The following is a 16,401-nucleotide window of genomic DNA, read 5'->3' as shown; positions in this document are numbered from 1 at the left end:
GGCTGGGCCAGCAAGTGCCGGTCAGACTGCTCTGAGCAACCCCCGGAGAACTGGCCGCCCAAAGTAATCCAAGGGCCGGCTGCTCAAGACCTGGGGTTACTGATCAGTGCGGCTGCGTGTATTTTGGCTGCCCTTGTTGTGTGTGAAATAGCTCCTCAAAGGTCTGCTTTTGGGGGGGACGAACAGAGCAACCTCTGGAGAAGAGGCCCAATGCAATCCAAGCATGCACGCGAATGGAATCAACACACCACCGGCCCCTCTCGGTGCAGAGAGCCAAAGAGGGGGTCACCCTGAGGAAACTTTTGCCCACGTGCTGGAGAAGTGATCCAGACAGCTTGGATGCCTTCAGCTCCTTTGCCCCCATCAGAAGACTGAACACCTTCCTCCAGCTGAGGAAAGACACAGGACGGGGCAAACAGGAAAGGGGAACGTCCGTGGGCACCAGGAAGGGGGGAGAGGAGGCTCAGAAACAACGGCTGTATCATCAGGGAGAGCTTCCTGCAGCGGCTAGGCTGGAGATGTGGATTCCTAAATTCTCCATGGAAGTGTCAGCAGAAAAAAAGGGCTTGCCCCAGGAGCTGGCTCAGAGACACACCGGCCGGACGTGTTTCCTTCCGACTGTATTTAACTTATTTATTGACTGATAAAATGATCACACACATAGAAGCAGAAAAAATGGACCAGGCTCGGATGCCTTGAGTCTGTCGCACATTCTGGCTTGGAATATGCAAGGTGGAACGCTGAGGAGCCGGGAGCAGCGGCCCGGAAGAAAACAAGCCGGGATCCATCACTCCGAGATCGAGGTTGAGGAGAGGGAAGAAGCGTGGGCCAAGGGACGGCGGGTTGAAGAAAAGTAACTGCAACGCTCCTTGAGAAGTGAGGGGGCAGAATACGGGGGGAAAACGGGAGTCAAACAGTCTCTTCAGGGGCCGCTCAGGGAAGAGAGTTGAAGAGGTCTTTGAGGAAGCCATCGGGGTCGCAGATTTCTGACAACAAGCCTGAAATAAAACAGGTTAAGTCAGAGCCTGCCGCATGCACACGAGCACCCACCCAGGGTGGATCGCAACCAGAAAGCAAAGCTGCCTTCAGCGGCACTCACCGGCCACGTCCAGGAACTCTGAGAAGGTCTCCGCAGGCATGAACTCCTCCTGGAAGGACTTCAGGGCTCGGTCGGCCGCCTCGTAGATGGGCATGTCGTTCTGGCGGATGTACTCGGCCAGAGAGTAGGACCAGCCCCCCTCTGTGTTACTCGTAGGCACCTTCTGGAGGGGAAGAGGAAGCAGAGAGAGATGGGAGCTGAGGCAGGCAGGCTGGCCGGCCAAGACTCAAGCCCAGCTTGGAAACAGGGAGTCCGCCAAATGGTCCCCTGGGGTGGAAGGCCTTTGCTGGGCAGGACAGGCCCTTGGGAGCTTTGTAGGCATTTGGACAGCAGATCTCTACTTGTATGCCGTTATCCTTCCACAGAGCTGAAACCAGACTGGAGAGGGCGGACCATTCAAGGCAACTCGCTTGCGCTGAATGCACCTGTGGGTTTCCCTTGACTCCGGACTGTGCCCAGCGCCCCCCTTCTTGGTGGTGCACGCGTTCCAGGGGCATGCCCAGGCCTCCCCGGGTGCAAGGAAGCACTTACTCTGAACATGTTGTAAATGAGATCAACGAGGGCCCAGAAGAGGAGGCTGGAGCGATAGGCCGCGTAGTCCTTCACTGCTTTGTCCGTTAGCCTGCAAGAAGAGGAAAGACGCAGTCAGGTCCCTCGGTGGGTGGGGGGCTTCAGCTGGGGAATCACCCAGCGGTAAGTGCCAGGAGACCGCCGAGAGGCCACACGGGAAAGGCGCCCAGGAAAATGCACACACTAACTCAGCAGGAGGGGAACACACAGGCAGCCTGGAGCCCCCCTCTCCACCCCTCCAGCTTCCTGCGCAAACTGATTTATGGCCCGAGCTGCAAAGATGCTGCCATCCAATCCGGTTTTTGAGCACCTGCAGCCCGTCTTTTCTTATGCCAGAAACAGGCAGCCATTTTCCCAACAGTCAAGGCACTCAGCCTAGGCCAAGGGTCACGTCAACGGCCCAGCCCAGCCCAGCCCAGCCCAGCCCAGCCCAGCCCAGCCCAGCCCAGCCCAGCCCAGCCCAAGCAACTTCTCCTCCCGTGGTGCTCACTTGCTCGCTCCCCCAGGCGACACCACCCGGGCGTGAGAGATGACCAGCAGACGCTTCAGGATGTCAATGCGCACTGCCTTCCATCGCTCAGGGGGCAGGATGTGAAGCGCCAGGACAGTGTAGTAGTGGGGCCCGTCCACCTCGAAGGCACTCTCTACCCACTTCTCCTTCGGCTGTTCCAGGAAGCTCTGCAGGTTCTTCTCTTCTCGAGAGGTCGCACGCGTTCTGGGGAGGAGCAGAGGCCATCGACGAGTGAGGCTCTGTGACTGGGGGAGCCCTGCCCTGCCCTGCCCTGCCCTGGCCTGCCCCACAGGTAGCAAGGCCCTTGCAGGCCAGGCCTCATCTCTGCCTGGCCCAAGGGGGCAGTAGGTAGGGGGTATCTCCTAGCTAAGGGGCCAAACTAGGGAGCAGCCCACCAGAGGACCCAAGGGCCTCTCTTGGCCTTCTGTACGCTGACCCAGAGCTTCAACGGGGGGTCTCCTCGTGCCTGCCATCCTTCCTTTGACACGGGATACCTCCAGCCTTCACGAACCCCTTAAATCCTCCAAGGGTACCGATTTAAAAATAAGCCCCATTGATTTGGGCACTGGGGGCAGCACCGCAACCCCTCTGCACGCAGGAAGGCAGCAGGGAGAGAAGGGAAGCGTGCAAATCCACGCAGGGAAGCCACCACAGCTGCCCCCATCCAGGGCTCTCCTGGTCCTATCCTGCCAGCCGATGACTACAAGAGCGCCCGAACGCGTTGCGGAGGGCTCGGGGTACTGACGTGTTGAGGACGTAAAGCACCGTGTGGATGATGTAGGGGATGAGGTGGATGTTGCTCTCCCGCCCTCCACCGCCCGTGTCCACGCTGAAGGACTGCTCTGTGGCAAACCGGAGGAAGAGCAGCTTGGTGTCATGAACGTTGAGCTGGTAGGTGGGCTCCCGCTGCCCCGTGCATTCCTGGAGGTAAGTGTTGTGCCTGCAGGGGAAGAACCACTGGCGGATCAGGGCCCCGAGGCTCCCCCACCCCTACTCGGGGTGCAAGACAGGACCGATTCCGTGGGAAAGCAAGGTTAAAAGGGGATAAGCCACAAAAACAGGCAGGCCCCTGTGAGTTTTTTGGCAAGATGGCACCGCATGACACATTAAAGGCCTTTCTTCTCCCAGGTGGGAAGGGGCCCCTTGCCAGACGCTGCAGGTGTTCCCCCTCCTGCCAAAGCCGAGTCGGGAAAGAGCGTTCTTCCAGCTCACCTTGCCAAGCAGGTGGCGAAGGCGGATTCTGGGACGTGTGGCCCCCAGACTGGCAGGAGGCCGTTGCATTTGGTGTTGGCGTTCTGCAGGGCGGCGCTCTCCCACTCCTCGCGGCCACGCGCCAGCCTGCCAGGAGAAAGAAAGACGCGTCCGTCGGGAGCTCAAGCTCTCCCTGCCCCCCGAGCTGCCGGCCGCCTCCCCTTCCCGCAGGGCCCCAACCCCAGGGGCCTCCTTCTGCCGATCTCACAGGTAACCCCCCCCCCCAAATTAGTCGACCAGATCCACCCGACTTCTGTGGGCTTGCTCATGCGTGAAGCCGCGACCGACTCGGGCCCAAAGCCAGGCCCGGCTGAATTCCGAGGCTGCCGACCAGCGAGCCCCAGCTCCGCCCGGGCTTCCTTACCTCACCGCTGCCAGGTGGCAGTCGTAGTGGACAATGTTGAAGTGCGAGACGGTGCTGTAGCCCTGCTGCTTCCGAGGCTTGTTCTCGAACTCCTCCAGGGCCACCCGCTTGGTGAAGGTGTAGATGCCCAGGACTTTTGTGGGCTGCGGCAGGAAAGGGCAGATATTGCAGGCCTCCTCCGACTGTTTCCAGGGGCCGGCCCGATTGTGGGCACCCACCCCCTGCTCCCCGTGAGGATGCGGGGAAGGCAGCTCCGGCTCCAGGTGCCGCTTGCTCACCTGGAACTTGTAGCCCTCCCGGCAGATGCAGCAGGTCAGGCCGGGCTCTTCGATCAGCTCCTCCATCTGCTTCAGGAGCGCCGTCTTCGTCACCACCTGCCCCTTTTCGTTCGTCTGGGAAGCCAAGCAGAGGAGGGGGCTGAGGAGGTGGCAGGGTTGTCGGGCAGGCGCTCCCCAAAGGCCTTCCTGTGCCCTGCCGCCCCGACCGAGTGGCGCCTGTTACCGTCATGCCTAGCGTGCCCAGAGCCTTCTGGCGCATGGCCATGGCCATCCGCTTCTTCTCCGCCCGTGTCTCCCTGCGGGCCGCGTCAATCTTCTTGTTCACGTCCGGGTGCTCCCGCAAGGCTTCCAGGAGGTTCTCGGCCAGGGTCCCGATCCCTTCGTCACTGGAAACCTGCTCCAGCTTGTGTAAGTTGGAGATCGAATCGGTCCCAATCAGTGCCTGGTAGGGAGGGGGGGTTCAGGGTTGAGCATCAAAAGGTTCCCCAGAGAAACAGCCTGGGCCCCTCTGGAGCACGTCCCCCTGGAGAACACCTCTTCTCTTTATGAATGTCCCCCCAACTGTTGCACCCCACCCCCTTTTAAATCCTCTCCCTCCCACCAGGGGCATCCCTGTGCCCCTTCTGCAACCCTGCACCTCCTCCGTGACGGAAACGCACGGCCTCTGGAGTGTCTCCTCGTGAAGTGCGTTTGCAAAGGGATGGAGGGGTGAAGGCCCTTTGCCCTCCCCAAGGACAGCTATGAGGACAAGCCTCTGGGCCCTTTGGTGCTGTTTGTATGCCAGGCAGGCAGGCAGGCAGGCAGGCAGGCAGGCAGGCAGGCAGGAAGAGGGCCCTCCCTCACCTGCGTGGCCGGGTGCTGGGTGGCGAGTCCTCGGAGGAGCCGGAGGATAAACGGGAGGGCTGGCCGAGACAGGAACTTCTTCCACACGTCGGCGTCCAAACTGTCAGGGAGGCAGCCGATTGACCACCGTCAGTGCAGAAGCACCCAATGGAGCATCACTCAGCCACTGGGAGGAATAAAAGCCTCCCCCCTGCCCCAAAAAGGCTTCCCTCGGATACACAGTGGGGCTGGCCTTAAATCCAGGCCTCAAGCAAACAACAACGGCCTTCTGGATGTGGCCAAACCACAACTCCCAGCAGCCATGTGGTCGGGCCTGGCTGGAGAACAGCCTCCTGTGGAGTGTCCCAGGTTCCCCCCCCAGCACGGGCTGCTCAATTAGGAATCAGCTCTCCCCTTGCGGGGATTGCCGGCCCCCGACATTCAGTGAACGACGGGGCCTGGCCCCGCCGAGGATTTCTGAGGCCTCCTGCAGAACCACCTGGCTCTATCCCCAACCCGCCAGCCTTTCCTTGTGGGGGGAGCCAGACCTGGACAGTGCATCCAAGCCTCCCAGAAGCCCCCCAGGCCCGGCCCCGCATCCCCACCGGTCCCGGGAAGGGCTCTCACTTCTTGGCGCTGGGGATATGCTTCTTCATGTAGTCCAAGGCACTCTGCGTGATCCCCCTCTGCAGGATGAGGTCCTTCAGCAGGTGCCCATTGCTGTTGTTCTTGATGCCTGCTGCAATTTTGCAGAAACAGTCCAGGAAGACCTTGTCGTCCCCACTGTGTTCCTCGTCGTACCTGAGAGAAAAGCGACAGAGAAAGGGGCTTGCAAAGGCCTTCCGGGTCATGCTCTGCGCGGCCCCCTCAGCCCGCCCCTCTCCTGGGGCCAGAAAAAGCCCCCAGTCCCAGGCAGCTTGGGAAGAGGGGAACGGGAAAATGACACTCAGAAGGAAGGCCGCCTTTGCTCCTTTCATCACTTCCTGCACGAGAGACATCGTGCCAAACACGCACTGGCTCCGTTTGGGCAACGTGGAAAGGCCACTTGTGTGTGCACGCGCACCCCAACGCACACGCGCGGAGCACGGAGACAGCTCCTGGCGCCATCTCCTGGCCAGCTCCCGCCTGCCCGTACTTGTCGAAGCTGCAGTAGGGCTTGAAGCGGTCCACCAGGATCTCCATCTTCTCCGTTTCCCCGAAGGACAGATAAGGGATGATGCGCAGGAGGCCCTGCAGGACGCTGGGGTTGGAGCGGACAAACGTGCTGTTGATCTGGTCCAGCAGCATCACCAGCTGGTCCTTGTCGCCCGTCAGCAGCAGGTTTCCCTGCAGAAAGAAGCACCCGTCCTCTTGAGGTGCCGCCGGGCACCTCCTGGGCACCCGCCTGGCATCCTCTGCCCCTGCCTCCCTATACAACCACTGCTCTCAGGAGGAGGGAAACATCTCCCTCGGGACGGGGAATCCTCGGCTCCCAATCCTCGCGGCCCACTGTTAGAAAGGGCAGCGGAGCCCCCGGCACGCAGGGAAAGATCCCCACGGTCTCCTTCCTGTGTGCCCCACAGAACGGCTCTGTCAATCTAGCCAGCCCACCGGCGTTTAGACTTTCACAGTCCCCTCTATCTTTAGCTCCTAGCTTCAAATGGGAGGAAGGGCTTCCGGCACGCAGTGATCCCCCCTGGAGTGGCTGCAGGAATGCGAGAGAGAAGGCAATGGCCGACAGGGCCCGGGGGCAGCCGAGACTTGGCAGCCATCGCAATTCTTCTGCCTCGGAAATCTCTTTTAGACTTTGGGGGGGGGGTTTAATCTGGAGTCTAAGGCCACCCGTTTTGATTGTTCCTCTGCCCATTAAAAAGAAAGGATCAGTCGGGTTCGAAGCTCCCCAGCTGCAGCCCTAACCCTTCTGCGGGGTCGAGGTGAATGCCAGGTGCTCCAGGGCAAAGGAAAGGGCCAGGCCTTTGGCCTCTGGTGGGAACGGAGACAAGGAACTCAGCCATGTGGCCCCTGTGCAGCCCAAGACAGGGTGGGAGGCAAGGCTTTGCTCCAGCCTCTTCAAGTCCTTGAGAGCATCTTGTTGCTCTCTGTGGGGTTTTCAAGAGGCTCGAGGGCAGCCTTTTCCTCAAGGAAGACCCCCCCCCCCCGGTTCACAGCAGGCTGGGCCAGGAAAGATGCTTGAGGGAAGGGGGGGACGCCAAAAGGACTGATTGGGTCTGTCCCCTGGGGAAAGGCAGACTGGAAGGCCCCTTCCACAGGTTTACACGTGGGCACCCACCTTGTCCTCGCTCAGCGGCTCCGCATTGGACTCGTCCAGGATAATCTCCATGATGCTCAGCACCTGCTCGGCCACGGCCGCTCCCCCGCTGTCCTTGCTCTCTTGTTCGGCCACCAAAGCCTAGGAAGAAGGCAGAAACGAGAACATTGGAGACTGAGAGCTGGGCCACCAGCCCGGCGCCCTCTCAGCTGGCCCCCGGCGGGGAGGCCGTATAAGGAAGGAGAAAACAGCCAGGGCGCCGCCATTTCCTCGCCCCTGAGCGGGGAAGGAGAGAGAGAGCGAGCCTGCCAGCCCCAAGGGGGTGGGACATGGCCGCTCACCAAGTTCAGCGTCCCCAGCATGACGTTGAGGGTGTTCATCTCCAGCTTCACCAGCTGCTGGCGATTGACCTTCACTTTGACGCAGTAGCTGAAGAGCTTCAGCAGGACCTGCGCAGAGGAAGAGACAGCCAAAGGTTCCAGGGGCCAGTTTTTAACATCCTAAAAGCCCGGTAGACTTTTTTTCTTTCCTTAGACACAAGCCACCCTTCCTCCATCAACCTCTGGGGGGAACGGGTGGTCTTCTTCACCCCACCTTCCCACCAGAAAAGGACTTCCGAGAGGAATGGGCGGCTGGGACGCGGCTCACCGTCAGCAGATGCCGGCCTTGCTTGAAGTCTTTGATCCCGGTCAAGCGGTTGAGCATGCAGCCCAGCCCCCCGCATTGCGCCATGACTCCCGCCATCTTGTAAACCTCTTCCTCATCCTCCTCTTCATCTGGGGAAAAGAAAGAGGCTGTCAGGAGAGAGGCAACGGCATCAACAAGGCTTGGAGAAGAGACCCGGGCTGCTTTTTCTGGGGGTGGGTGCACCACGGCCTAAAGTCTCCCTCTGGCCCCCGAAGGAGCAGCATCCTTGGAAGACGAGGCCATTCAAGGACCTTCTGGGTGCCCTGCTTAAAACAGCGACGGGCAGACTGGCCTGGCGGACACATTTCCAGGGCTTTGCTAAACAAACACCTGGCGTTAGAAACACCTTTGCCCACTGCCAGGGTGGAGGACGCAGCGTCAGCTTTCAAACTTCGGTTCCGAACTTGATGGCCAAACATCTAAACCAGGGTTTCTCAACCTCGGCGACTTTAAGATGTGTGGCTGGCTGGGGAATTCTGGGAATTGAAGTCCACCCATCTTAAAGCTGCTAAGGTTGAGAAACCCCGCTCTAAACACGCTCACGTCTGGGGCAGAAGCAAGAGCGGTACCTGTAGTGGAGTCCAGCGACTCGATGAATTCTTCTGTCGCATCCCCCAGCAGGCCTCGCATGCGATAAATTATCCTCATGGGTTCGCCCTGCCAAGGAGAAAAAGGGGAGGCTGGGTGGGCTTTGGTCACAAAAGCCCCAGGAGGCACAGAAATTCTCAACGGTCGGCCTCCGATAGGCCGGGCCAGCCATGTGTCACGTGGGTGACTTCACACTGTCCCCCTTCTTTCCATTAAAGATCACAGCCCAAGGCAACTTCCGGAGCAGCGGTGAAGAGGGCTGAGGGACAGGATGTGGGAGCTCAGTCCAGCTCCTCTCGGTGAAAGGAAGGAGCAGCACTCCAAAATGCAATGAAAATTACGTATGGCTGGAGAGGCAGGGCAGGGAACGCCCTTCCAATGGAAGAAGCTTCATCTAGCCCAAGGACATGATGTATGAGCCACCCTGGTGGGCGCAGGCAAGTCCACAGAAAGTGGCCGTAAAAAACTGCAAGGAGAAGGGGGCGGTTGGAGTCCCTGGTTGGCACAGATCTGGGCTTGGACGGAGCCTGCACAGGCTGGGAATAAGGCCTTGATTTGTCCTTTCGTTCTATTTGACCCAACCGAAGCCCCAAGGACGCACCCACCTAGGCAAGGTCTATGCTCAGAAACTAAAGAAAATGTGCAGAAATGAATGACAGGTTAATTAGATTGGCACCTTCAAAGGGAGGGTGGGGGAAGAGAAATCTCCTACTGATGGGAAGAAAACGGGAGGGGGGCGGGTGGGAAAGAAAGTGACAATTTAATAAGCTTTTAAGCCCAACTGGGTATTAGAAAAGTGGCAAATCAAAGAAGGGCCTTGTTGCAACTTTCCCCGTGGAGGCAGCACCTCTTTCAAGTCCGAGGAGGCCCCAGCTGCAGAGGGCGAGTTTCCATTTTAAGATCATTTAAATCTGAACAGGGAGCCGAAAAGAATGGGGGGTGAGGGAAGGGGGGCGCCGTTCCTTCCTTCGCTGGGGGGGAGGAGACTTGGGGGGGAAGCGGGAAGAGCAAAGGGGACCTGTCAAGAAGTCTGCCGCTAAGCCCAACGCCGAATAAGCCGCGGCGCTTAATGTCAGGGGAGATTCGGAGAGCGGCTGGGGAAGCCCCCAAGGGGAAATCTGCGGCTCACCGGCCCCGCGGGGAGCGCCAGTAAAAGGGCGAGCAACAAAGGCTGAGGCAAGGGAAACCCACACGGTCCCGGGGAGAATTTCTTGGGAGCCACCGTTCCTCTCCAGGAAGCCAAGAGAGAGGATTGGGTGGGGGGCGCAGGGAAAAAACTGATGGAAAAAGCGAAGTGAAGAAAACGAGTCCGCTGACAGCAATGCGGTTCCGCCCCGAGCTTTGGGTAGGCAGCTGTGCGGCTCGGCCCTTGCAGGTCACGTGTGCTGGGTTGGGTCATCTCCTCTCCAGCCGTTTATCTCGCCATGTGAGGCAAGGGTTGGCCACGGCCAGCTTTTAAAAACAAGAGCGAAAGCATAAAGTCTTCCTCTCGGAGGGAGAACGCCTGCTCTCGCCAGCTGCGGGTGCATAGAGATGAAGCCAGCGGTCTTAATTCGGATGACAGTGCCTTTACAGAACAGTGGAGGGGCACAGCCTGCGTTGGCACAACCAACGTATCCAGGTCAGTTAAGAATTTCCTGGGTTAATGCCAAGCTAGGTCAGGGCTAGATGACTTGCAGCTCAGTGTTTTGGGTGAGTCTAGCTGGTTAGGTGAATGTACGGTACAAGGCGCTGCGTGAACCCAGAAAAATGGGTTAATTCTGTGACCAGATTAAGTCCCTCTATAGCCAGGAGCTTACGACTGCTATTCCAGAAGTTTTCTTAACCTCTAAATTGATTAACCAGAGACACTCTTAAACAATTGCACAGGTTTTTGGTTTGGTGTCATCAATCAAAGAGCATCACAACTTCGCTTCGGGCAAAAAGGAAGGTTCTCTAAGGGTTATCAAGGTCCTGGCAGTCCCAACACACAAGCCAAGCCCAGCTCTCTGTTGCCACCCTGCAAGAGTGCATGGGTGCAGAACTACACCGAAACTCAACGGCAGCGCCTGGTAAGGGAGACAGCCAACGGCCACTGAGTGCGAAAAGCAGAACGTGAAATTGTTGTTCGCCGCCCAGAATCACTTTGCGTGAGATGGGCGGCCGCATAAATACAGTAAATAAATAAATAAAGCGTTCCCTCCCATGCCTATCCAGGCACAGAAGGGGAAATCAAAGGGGACAGGAATCAAACTCAAGGCCCCAGCGTTCCCACCCGTTTACAGGGCTTTCTAGCGCTCAAGGATGAAACGCAGGCCTTTGTTCGAAAAGCTGTCACAACATCCCTAACGCAGGCCATTTGGAGACATGCATCTGAATGAATTAATCTCCCAACTGCGTTCTCGACAACCATGAGATTCTTTTGAACTCCGATGACAAGGCAGGGTTATTTTAACATATTCATTCCTAGAGGCTTTCTAAAGGATAATACCCAAAGTTTGGCACCGAGAGTTAAAGCAAAGATATCAAGTCCTTAATCCCCTCCCCAAAATGCTTGCCTACAAAGGTATTTTGAATTCTTGATAGCACGCAGGCATGACCCTTTTTCTCCTTTGGGATAAAATCATTCATACGATAAACCGGATGCTGTTTATGGTATGGAATACCATCTTATCTGCCTCCTAATTCTGATCCACAACCCTTTTGACACACATATGTGCCCATCCCTGATTCCCTTTCAGGCTAAGCAAGGTTACGCGCATCACAGGAAACAAAACAGGAGCAGCAGGCCGCGGAAATTAAAGGCAGGCCGTACCAGAAAAGGGAATCCATCTGAGGGAGGGGCCCAAGGCCGGCCACCTCCGCTTCTCATCACGGATTTGATCAACCAAAGCTTTCCTATAATGCTTTTTAGTAACGTAAGCAGAGAGTTCACCGGCAGGTTTGTGAGGCTACAAATCACCCACCGCGTGCTGTTTCGGCTCAGAGCAGATGGCAAAGCAACCCTCTCGCAGAGAGAGCGCAGCTGTTTGGGACTAACTTCTGACCAGGAGCAAACCCTAGCCTACTTTTCCATACCAGCTTATGCTAACCTCCGTTGACAGATGTTCTTCTTCGCCTGCTAAAATGGGCTTTCTCCACCGATAAGGATCAAGTCCTTGGACAGTGGAGAAAACAGCTCGATCGTAACACTCAACGATGGCGCAGGTGAACACACGCTCTGGAGCGTGGCACATGCCATCAGCTGAGGGAGCATGATGTGCCCTTGGCAGCACGGCCTTCCCACGGGCAAAGGAGCAGGAGGAAGCAGGGAGAGGCTCTTGGGAAAAAAGCCAGCCCCTCTCTGTGCCCACAGAGAGCTGCAGCCAAAGGCTTTTGCAAATCCCGAGTCAGGGAAGTGAGAGGCCGCAGGGAGAAAATGACCCGCGTGCGAGGCGCCCCAAGAGCGGGCAGTTCAAAACCTTACCTCGTTCGTCGGACACCAGACTTTCTTGTACACTTCGGCCACCGGGAGGTCCAAGCTGATGATCTTGTTGTTCACCAAAAGCTGAAAGAAACAGGAGGTGTTTTACATAGGTGGGAGGGGACTGCTGGTGAACAAGGCCGATCTTTGTTTTTCTGCTATGCTACTTTAAAAATGGGGAACGGCGGCTGCGTTTTAGAAACGAGGCGTCTATACCCAAAGCACATGACACCCTACAGAGCTACAAGGCTGCCCTGCACAGACGGCCGATGAAGAGAGCCGCATTTAATAAGCAAAGCGGGGCTGCATGTTTTCTCAAGCATGGCAACCGCGCCATGTTGTCACCCGTCAGCCTCCTCACCTCCATCCCGCTGTCGTCTTCCAGCAGAGCCACCAAGTCGCAGTCCTGGCAGATCTTGTTCTTGATGTCCCGCATCAGCGGCCCAATGCCCGGCTCGTTGCTGCTGTAGGGGTTTCCGGGCATCCGCCCCTGCAGGAAATCCTCCTGCTGAGGGTCCTTCTCGAGGGTGACAAAGAACTCCGTCACCTCGTTCTCCTCCTGAAAGGCAGCCACAACGCAGGGGTGAAAAAGAGGGTCCTGGCCTGGCTCTGGGGGCCACCAATGGCTAACAGATGCCCATCCCTGCCCCTGTCTTTCATCGGGCATCGAGGGTCAGGACAGAGGCCCATCTTAAGGCTATCCTTCCTGGGGGGATGCAAGTTCCACTTCAAAGAGGCGGCCTGTTGCCCCTCTGCCCTCGCCCAGCTGGCCTGCCTGTGACTCCTCACGCCACCCGGTGCAATTCCAATGGCAGAATTACTCTGAGAAGACCCCCATGGTATCACTGTAGGATTTCGCTTGGCATTCCTCGCTCGTATAACTCCTCCCTGATTTAATGTTGGGGACAGAAGGAACCCCATCTTGGTGCCCTTCGAGCAGGTGGCTGGGGATGATGGAAGTTATAATCCAACCCATCTAAAGGAGAGGAGCTATTCCTCTCCGTCTCTCTGTCCTGGGCAATAGAAAGGTGGCCGTGGGCCCCCCAGCAAGGGGGTGACCAGCCATCCCCTGAACCCATCACGGCTGTCCAGGCCTCCGGGAGCCTCTCACAAGCAGTCAAAGCAGAGGCTCCCCGGGTCTTTAGGGGCAAGCTGAGCGAGGCAGAGCTGAAACGGAGCAAGCGTCCCCCTTGGCCCCTTGGCCAGGCAGGACCATCCGGACCAGCCTGCCCACCTACCGGGTAGATTATGCTGCAGAGGCGCTCAAAGATGAAGACGGGGGTCCGGTAGTCGTCCAGGCTGTAGCGCTTGGCTGTTTCGATGCACACAGCCATGAAAGCTTTGGTCTCAGATTCTGTGCCTGCAGGCAAGTTTAACGGAAGAAAGTGAGGGGGGAAGAGCGCAGCTCACCAAGGTGCCCCCCAAAGCAGCTTCTTCCCTGGGCTGGACGGACGGGACTGACAGGGGAGACCATCGGGGTCCCCAAAGCGCAGGAGCCTCTACTGAGAACAAGGAAGCCTCTCCCCCACCCCAAACAGTTTTACTTCCCAAAGCCAAGGAAGCAGAGGCGCTGTGGTTGACGGTTCCTTTTTTGTGACGTGCCCCCTTGGCAAGAGCCGGCCCCTTCCCTCCAGCCGGCCCCAGAGAGGCCAGAGGCTGCTCTCCTCAGGCTGGGGCTGGAGCAGGCTGGCTGGGGCTCAGAAAGCGGGTTGAGGGGGGCCCCCTCCTGCCCCCGGCCCGGCTACCTGTGGTCATGTCCTCCAGCATCTCGAGCAGCATGTCCTGGGTCTCGTCGATCAGCTTGGTGCGCTGCACCACCAGCTTCCGCAGGCAGAGGTAGCCGTTCAGCACCGTCCCCACCAGGCGGCTCTTGAAGTGACGCTTGATTGACTCCACTTCCACAAAGGAGGAGAGGAGGCCTGGGAGGAGGGCAGGAAGGGACGCTCACCAACTGGGGCCGGCCCACTCGGCCCAGGGCTCCCCAGAGCCCAAGGAGACCACAGGGGTGGGGGAACGTCTCGCGGTTGCCCCTACCGGTGATGCTCTTCAGAGCGTAGCCCTGCTGCAGGTCGGTGCTGAGCGTGGCTTCCTCCAAGGCCAGGAGACGGGCGATCTCCTAAAACAGAGACGCACGAGCCTTGAAGGCGAGAGGCACAGAATGGCTGGGGCAGGGGGGACCAAAAGGGGCCCTGGGAGCGGGGGACGGGCAGCCAAAAGTTGTTGAACTTCAAGAGTCTTCACTGAATCTCTCAGGTCCAACTGCCCTGCACCAGCGGGTGGGAAGCTGTAGCCCTTCCAGATCTTGCTGGACTCCCCTTCCCATGATCGCTGACCACTGTCTGTTGGATGGACCGATGAGGGACAGTGCCCAGCAACCCCTGGAGGACCAACCAAGTTCCCTGGCATGCCCAGCGAGGGGGTTTTACTGGTTCAAAACGAAGTTGAAGGGTAGCACCCGCTCCTCCAGCCACAGGCTCCGTACCTTGGTAATCAGGTTGCCAACATAAGGCAGGACTCCCCTGGCTGCCAAGTAGACTTTCCAGCGGGCCGGCTTGATGAGCTTCTGATAGAGGGCCAGGTATTCTGCGGCACACTCGCCTGCCACGCTCAGCTCATCCAGGTAGCTGGGGGAAAGGCAGGAGAAGGCCATCCGGAAGTCAGAAGGCCAAACGCAGGCAAAGGAGAGCGGAAATGGTTTATTCGCCGGGCCCAGGTCCCCCAGAGGATGGAAGGGTCCTGCAACAGCCCTACCTGGTCAGCAGGTCGAGGACTTGCTGCTTCCGGCTGGGGATGGTGGCCAGAGCTTCAACAATGGTGCAGGCTGCCTGCCGGGCTGCTTGCGTTGCTGGGGTGAACAAGACCTAGAAGGGCAAGAGATGCTCCTTGGGCACATGGCATGGACTCCACCCCTCCCCTGTGCCCCCAGCCTCCACATCGTGAAGTCTCACTCCCCCGGCCCTCAAGATGGCTCTGCTTCTCGGCATCGCCTTCTCCAAGCCAGCGGCCTTTCCTCATCCCCCAGCAAGTGTGCGCAGGGCGTCTTACCTGCCGCAACCAGTTGTTGTGTCCCAGCTTGAGGTCCAGGGGGCAGGTTCTCTTCCCCCGCTTGCTCATGAACTGCTTCCACTTCCAGGCGTACTTCTCCGTCAGGTACAGGTGCCGAAGCTCGGTTCGGCCGGGGGACTTCCCGTTGGCTTCAAGGCCTAAAGGAGGGCCAAAGCGCAAGCTGAAGGGAGCTCCAGCCGCGGGCAAAGAGGGGCAGGGCAGGGCAGGGCAGGGCAGGGCAGGGCAGGGCAGGGCAGGGCAGGGCAGGGCAGGGCAGGGCAGGGCAGGGCAGGGCAGGGCTTGCTCCTGAGGCCAAATGGCTGCTCTTCTCGGACTCCAGAGCAGGCTTTGCAGACCAGCGAGCTCGTACAAGGAAGGCTGAGCACCCTCGGCCTCTCTCTTACAGTCATGGGAGGAAGCAAGTCGGGGGGGGCGTACCTCTGGCAGGGAGACACTTCTTCCACACCTCGTAGGACGCTTTGGGGTCCCTCTTGAGCCACAGCTGGGCCTGAGCATGGATTTCATTGCTGTACGGCTTGACGGTGGTCAGGGAGTCCACAGGTGCGTCCTGGGGAGCCAGAAAGAGTCTGAAAGGGGCTGCTGCAACAGGCTGCCCACGCTGGGCGGTTGAGCTGGCCCTGAAAACCCTGCCTACAAAGCTTTAGGTCCTCAGCCAGAGAGCTCAACTGGATTGGCTTCTGCCTTCGAGCACTCCCCAGGCCCTTGGACAAAAATGCCACGTGGAAAGTTCTTGCCATTCCCCTTGGCTCCAAGGCCGGGAGAGGGGTAGGGGTGGGGGTGGGGGTGGGCAAGCAGGGCAGGTACCTTGTTCTTCTTGCTGGTTGGAGCCGGGGGCTTGATCAGCTTCTGCAGGATGCGCAAGCACATGAGCGTGATGTTTTCCACCACCACCGGCGTCTTGATGTTCACGGCCATGAGGAAGAGGCTGAGGGCTGGAGCAAAGCGAACAGCGGGGTCAGGACGGGATCGGAAGCCCAATAAATAAAACTTCCCCCTTGCACGGGTGGACCCACCGCTGCAGAGGAAGGGGCTCCTGCGCTTCATTTTGCCCTCAGAAGCAAGGAGGCGGAGGAGAGGCTTCTGTTCCGGTGGGGCTGGTGCCTCGAGAGGGAGGGGAGACTGAGGCCCGCCCATTTTCCCAAAAGCACCCGGGGGAGCAGATTCTCTTGGCCTTCTCCCCCCACAATGGCTGGCCTGCTGAGCCCCGGAGCTCACCGCAGCGCAGCCGCAGTTCCCAGCAACTGTCTTCCTTGGAGATAGAGTCTGTCAGCAGCAGCATCTCGTACTGAAGACTGCTGGCCTGCGAGGGGGGAGAAGAGGGAAAGGGTAAGATGCGTGTGTGAGAGTGTGTGTGTGTCAAGAGATGAAGAAGCGCTCCCTTTATCCCTGCGCAGTCCCCATAAGTAGGAAGCGAGGACAGAAACGCACGCAGCTGCGTTTCCAGGTTGCTGATGGAGCCTGGAAGGCCTTGAGGC

The 16,401-nt window shown here is 58.7% G+C and overlaps 1 protein-coding gene across 3 annotated transcripts in view; it reads right to left on the bottom strand.

Annotated features, from left to right (window-relative positions):
- Positions 1–587: 587 nt before the first annotated feature.
- UBR4 (ubiquitin protein ligase E3 component n-recognin 4) overlaps positions 588–16,401 on the bottom strand; it is a 60,774-nt gene continuing 44,960 nt past the window's right edge. For all 3 annotated transcript variants that reach the window (XM_088136854.1, XM_088136856.1, XM_088136855.1), the window contains exons 80-106: positions 16,142–16,226; positions 15,731–15,858; positions 15,344–15,473; positions 14,906–15,063; positions 14,612–14,721; positions 14,343–14,484; positions 13,895–13,976; positions 13,606–13,779; positions 13,099–13,220; positions 12,222–12,419; positions 11,864–11,944; positions 8,400–8,487; positions 7,792–7,919; positions 7,485–7,592; positions 7,165–7,284; positions 6,031–6,221; positions 5,523–5,696; positions 4,917–5,016; positions 4,297–4,515; positions 4,074–4,187; positions 3,796–3,938; positions 3,393–3,518; positions 2,926–3,120; positions 2,160–2,384; positions 1,631–1,721; positions 1,100–1,262; positions 588–998 (exon numbers count right to left, since the gene is read on the bottom strand). In XM_088136854.1, the coding sequence (XP_087992980.1) occupies positions 934–998; positions 1,100–1,262; positions 1,631–1,721; positions 2,160–2,384; positions 2,926–3,120; positions 3,393–3,518; positions 3,796–3,938; positions 4,074–4,187; positions 4,297–4,515; positions 4,917–5,016; positions 5,523–5,696; positions 6,031–6,221; positions 7,165–7,284; positions 7,485–7,592; positions 7,792–7,919; positions 8,400–8,487; positions 11,864–11,944; positions 12,222–12,419; positions 13,099–13,220; positions 13,606–13,779; positions 13,895–13,976; positions 14,343–14,484; positions 14,612–14,721; positions 14,906–15,063; positions 15,344–15,473; positions 15,731–15,858; positions 16,142–16,226 (3,660 nt within the window). In that variant the 3' untranslated portion in view covers positions 588–933. The remainder of the gene's footprint in view (positions 999–1,099; positions 1,263–1,630; positions 1,722–2,159; positions 2,385–2,925; positions 3,121–3,392; positions 3,519–3,795; positions 3,939–4,073; positions 4,188–4,296; positions 4,516–4,916; positions 5,017–5,522; positions 5,697–6,030; positions 6,222–7,164; positions 7,285–7,484; positions 7,593–7,791; positions 7,920–8,399; positions 8,488–11,863; positions 11,945–12,221; positions 12,420–13,098; positions 13,221–13,605; positions 13,780–13,894; positions 13,977–14,342; positions 14,485–14,611; positions 14,722–14,905; positions 15,064–15,343; positions 15,474–15,730; positions 15,859–16,141; positions 16,227–16,401) is intronic.

Source organism: Python bivittatus, unplaced genomic scaffold (genome assembly GCF_059951505.1).
Source record: "Python bivittatus isolate LINGU-HERP-01145 unplaced genomic scaffold, Pbiv_v1 ctg000090_np1212, whole genome shotgun sequence".
Lineage (NCBI taxonomy): Eukaryota > Metazoa > Chordata > Lepidosauria > Squamata > Pythonidae > Python > Python bivittatus.
The sequence above is the reverse complement of the archived record's forward strand: the minus strand, read 5'-3'. Positions and strand labels throughout refer to the sequence as shown.